This window comes from Myotis davidii, unplaced genomic scaffold (assembly GCF_000327345.1).
Source record: "Myotis davidii unplaced genomic scaffold, ASM32734v1 scaffold354, whole genome shotgun sequence".
In the NCBI taxonomy this organism is placed as follows: domain Eukaryota; kingdom Metazoa; phylum Chordata; class Mammalia; order Chiroptera; family Vespertilionidae; genus Myotis; species Myotis davidii.
In genome coordinates, this window is record NW_006285785.1 from 982,460 (window position 1) to 986,253 (window position 3,794).

A 3,794-nucleotide genomic window follows, 5' to 3' on the forward strand; every position below is an offset into this window, starting at 1 on the left:
CAGCTGCCTCCTGCACACCCCCCACTGGGGATGTGCCCGCAACCCAGGTACATGCCCTTGACCGGAATCGAACCTGGGACCCTTCAGTCCGCAGGCCGATGCTCTATCCACTGAGCCAAACTGGTTTCGGCTGGTAAACATTTTTGTTTTATAACTTGTGCACGATAATATGCAACCTGAGCTCTGAGTGTCTGTTTCTGCTCGTTTGCACTCCTGTTGCCTTGTTTCTCCTGCTGACCCTGCTGGTGTATGACGGTCATGTTCCCTGCAGCCCTGAGCTCAACTGCACAAATCTGTGTTTGGGCAGATATATTCTTTCAGTTGTTCTGGTCTTAGCCTTGGCCCGTCAAGGGCAGACACCCTTCATCCCAGTATGTAAACTCCAGTCATTCAAACCTGGGTTCAGGTTTGACTCTGGACAAGACATCCCCCCTCTCTGGGCCTGTTTTTCCTTCTGTACAATGATGATCATGATGGTCCCTCTCATAGGGTTGCTGTGAGGATCTGTATCAGTTATTGGTTGTTGATATGCAACAAATTATCCCCAAACTTAGCAGCTTAAAACAACAGTTTCTATGGATTAAGAATTTGGGAGTCGTTTCTTATGTCATTTGACTAAAGGTCTCTCATGAGGCTGCAGTTAAGATTTTAGCTGGGGCCTCAGTCATCCGAAAGCTTGATTGGGGCTGGAGGATGAACTTTCAAGAAAGCCCACTCACAGGCCTGGCTGGTGCTGGTCAGTGCAGGATGCCTACGTCCCTCACCACATGTACCTCTTCTTGGGGTGACTTGAGTGTCCTAGTCACATGGCATCTGGCTTTCCCCAGAGCAGATGATCCTAGGCATCAAGGCAGAAACCACAGTCTATTTTATGGCCTAACATAGAAAGTCATACTTCATCATTTCACAGTCTCCTATTAGTGACACTGGTCAGCCCCGCTCAGGGTGGGAGGGGACTACACAAGGGCATGGATACCAGGCCTCAAGGACCAAGGACAAGGCTGGCTATCACATGTCAAATGAGATAATGTATGTAAAGCACGTAAAACCATGCCTGGCATGTGGTATGTGCTCACAGTAAACATTAACCATTCCTAAAAAGTGTCCTGGCTTTGCCCTAGGCATGTAGGATCTACACAGTCACCACTTTCATTCAGTCATTCAGCAGCTGGGTGTCAGGCCCTACTCTAGGAGTTGGGGACACAACTGCAAACAAAACACAGTATGAAACTAACACAAACAAACATCTAGAATGTTCTGCCAGGTGGTGCAGAGTGTTATGAACAACCACAAAGGCAGGGAAGGGGAGAGAATGATGAGAGGACGAAGGCTATAGGTCTTTCCCCATAAAGCTGGTACGACAGTAGTGGTGGCTCAGAATTTGACCTCTGATAAAGCCCTCCCACACATGTGACCCCATCCTAACCTCACAGGCAGGTAGATTTTATCCCCATTTTACACCTGAGCGGGAGTCAAGCACACAGAAGGAGCGGAAATGAGCTCTGAGTCCCTAAGGAATCAGGATTTCTCCCCCTACAGAGGTTCTCCAACTGGAACGCACAGCCATCACCGAGAGGCTGTTAGGAGGCACGTGCGCACGCACACACGCACACGCGCACACACCCCAACCCACATCTGACTCACTAGGTCTGGGGAGAGTCCAAGGACCTGCATTTCTTTTTATTTTTAAAAATGTATTTTTATTTATTTCAGAGAGAAAGGGAGAGAGAGATAGAAACATCAATGATGAGAGAGAATCATTGATCAACTGTCTCCTGCTCACCCCGCACTGGGGATGATTGAGCCCCAAACCTGGCCATGTGCCCTGACCGGGAATTGAACCAGGAATTCAACCTTCTAGTCTGTAATAGGTTTACTCTCAACCATTGAGCCACACCAGCCCAGCAAGTATCTGCATTTTTAAGCAAGCACCCCAGGGGCCACCCCAACCACATCTGAGAAACCCTGTTATGAGGGCTTTGGTGAAGCAGGAGCAGGAAGGCCTGCTCTGACAAGTGCCAGAGGAGGCTCCAGGCCCAGCCTCAAGGAAGGGAACAGACTGAGGCCCAGAGACACCAAGCAGCTCGACTCCAGGCCCTGAGTTCTCAAGTAGTACAGACAGCGCCACCCTCCTTCTTCCTCAGGGCATATGTCTCTAATGTGACAGCAGGGACAACAGAGCGAAGAGGCAGAGACTGGGAGCTGTTCCTGCATCAGCCAGCCCTGAAACCACCCTCCTGTTGGCGTCTTGCTTTGTGTGAACACGTTTCCTTCTGCTTTAAGCTACTTTGACTCAGGGTTTCAGGTACTCGCAGCCAAAATTGACCCCAGGTGAGACCCATAGCCTCCAGAACAGTGGTTCTCAACCTTGGCTGCACATTAGCATCCCCTGGGAATCGTTTTTAAAATCCTGATTTCTGGGCCCCATCCTCCGGAAATTCTGTTTCTTTGTTATGGGGTGGGGTCACAACATTAGTAACAAAGAAACAGAATTTCCGGAGGATGAGGCCCAGAAACTAGGATTTTAAAACGATTCCCAGGTGATTCTAATGTGCAGCCAAGGTTGAGAACCACTGCTCCAGAAGAAAGGGAGGGAGTGCAGAGGACTCGCCGTGGGGCTGGTTTGGGAAAACGGATGAGAGACCAGAAGAAACGCCTGGGAGCAATAAAAGTATTCCATAACTCCTTTATTAGGCACAAGGTAAAAATATATACTCGGAGCATCCAAAACCTGTAGTGCTGATGTGGGGTTCTGGACCCCAGGTGTCCCCAGAACTGGACTTAGGACTTTCCAGGAGGCCAGGGGCAGAACCCACCTAATCCTGCCCCCCAACTCCAGTCAGCAGCTCGGGTCACGGCTGCTGTGGTGGACAGGCCTGGACCCTCATTCCCAACCACTCCTTGAGCTGGATGAGGACTCGCCTCACAGTTTGGACTCTTGACCTTCCAGCCCAGACCCTTGGCTCAGGCCTGGACGGAGGACCCTCTGACCAAGAGGACACAGCTGCTGGGGTGGAATTCGCAGCAGGGCCTGGGCTCTGGGCCTCAGGTGCAGGGGAGCGGCCTGAAGGCTTTGGCACAGGACGCTTCCCTTTCTCAGAGGTGCAACGTACAAAGGCAGCTGGGTGGGTTGTGAAAGGGACTGTCCGTGACAGCAGCGTGGGGTGCCAGCACGAGTGGACTCTGTCACCTGCAGTGGTTATACCCAGCCCAGTGCAGACACTGGCCTGTGGGGATGGCAAAGGACTGACAGCCCTGTGAGCAGGAGTTCTGTCTCTTGTTCACAGCTGTGTTCTCAGCACCTGGAACAAGGCACACAGTGAGCTCCCAACAGGTGTGTGAACCACACAGGCGTGCCTGCAGCACCCTTCAACATGCCTCCTCTTTTCTCCCTCCTACAAGGCACGTAGGGTTTATCTCAGGTCAGAGGCAGGAGAGAGCTTGGGGACGCCCCAAACTCAATCCACAGTTCACAGCTGAGAGTCGGGTAGGGTAGTCCTAGCCATACAGGACCACTTCCCTTTCTCCCTCCTCTGCCTCAACTTCCTCCAGCCCTGGCCCTTCGGGGACCACCTGGTCAGCCTCCCAGAGGTGAGCTTGGGATGGGACTGAGGGGGTCAGGTTCTCTCGCAGCCAGGGGTGCAGCAGGATCCCCGAGGCTGTGAGACGCTCAGCGGGCTCCCGGCGGAGCAGGCAGCGTACCAGGCAGCGGGCCGGGGCGGAGAGGCTCCGGGGCAGGGCGTAGGTCCCTCTGCGGATCTTGCCAAAAAGCAGGGCGGGCTCCGGGGCCTGGA

At 52.8% G+C, this 3,794-nt stretch overlaps 2 protein-coding genes across 2 annotated transcripts in view; both read right to left on the reverse strand.

Annotated features, from left to right (window-relative positions):
- Nucleotides 1–2,941, reverse strand: part of RBCK1 (RanBP-type and C3HC4-type zinc finger containing 1) — a 21,981-nt gene extending 19,040 nt beyond the window's left edge. The window contains exons 1-2 of the mRNA XM_006756721.2: nt 2,937–2,941; nt 1,855–1,857 (exon numbers count right to left, since the gene is read on the reverse strand). The gene's annotated coding sequence lies outside the window, so the exon portion shown is untranslated. The remainder of the gene's footprint in view (nt 1–1,854; nt 1,858–2,936) is intronic.
- The window catches only part of TRIB3 (tribbles pseudokinase 3), a 13,551-nt gene continuing 12,428 nt past the window's right edge, over nt 2,672–3,794 (reverse strand). Inside the window, exon 6 of the mRNA XM_006756736.2 lies at nt 2,672–3,794. This exon is cut by the window's right edge and continues 29 nt beyond it. Coding sequence (XP_006756799.1) covers nt 3,499–3,794 — 296 coding nt within the window. The 3' untranslated portion in view covers nt 2,672–3,498.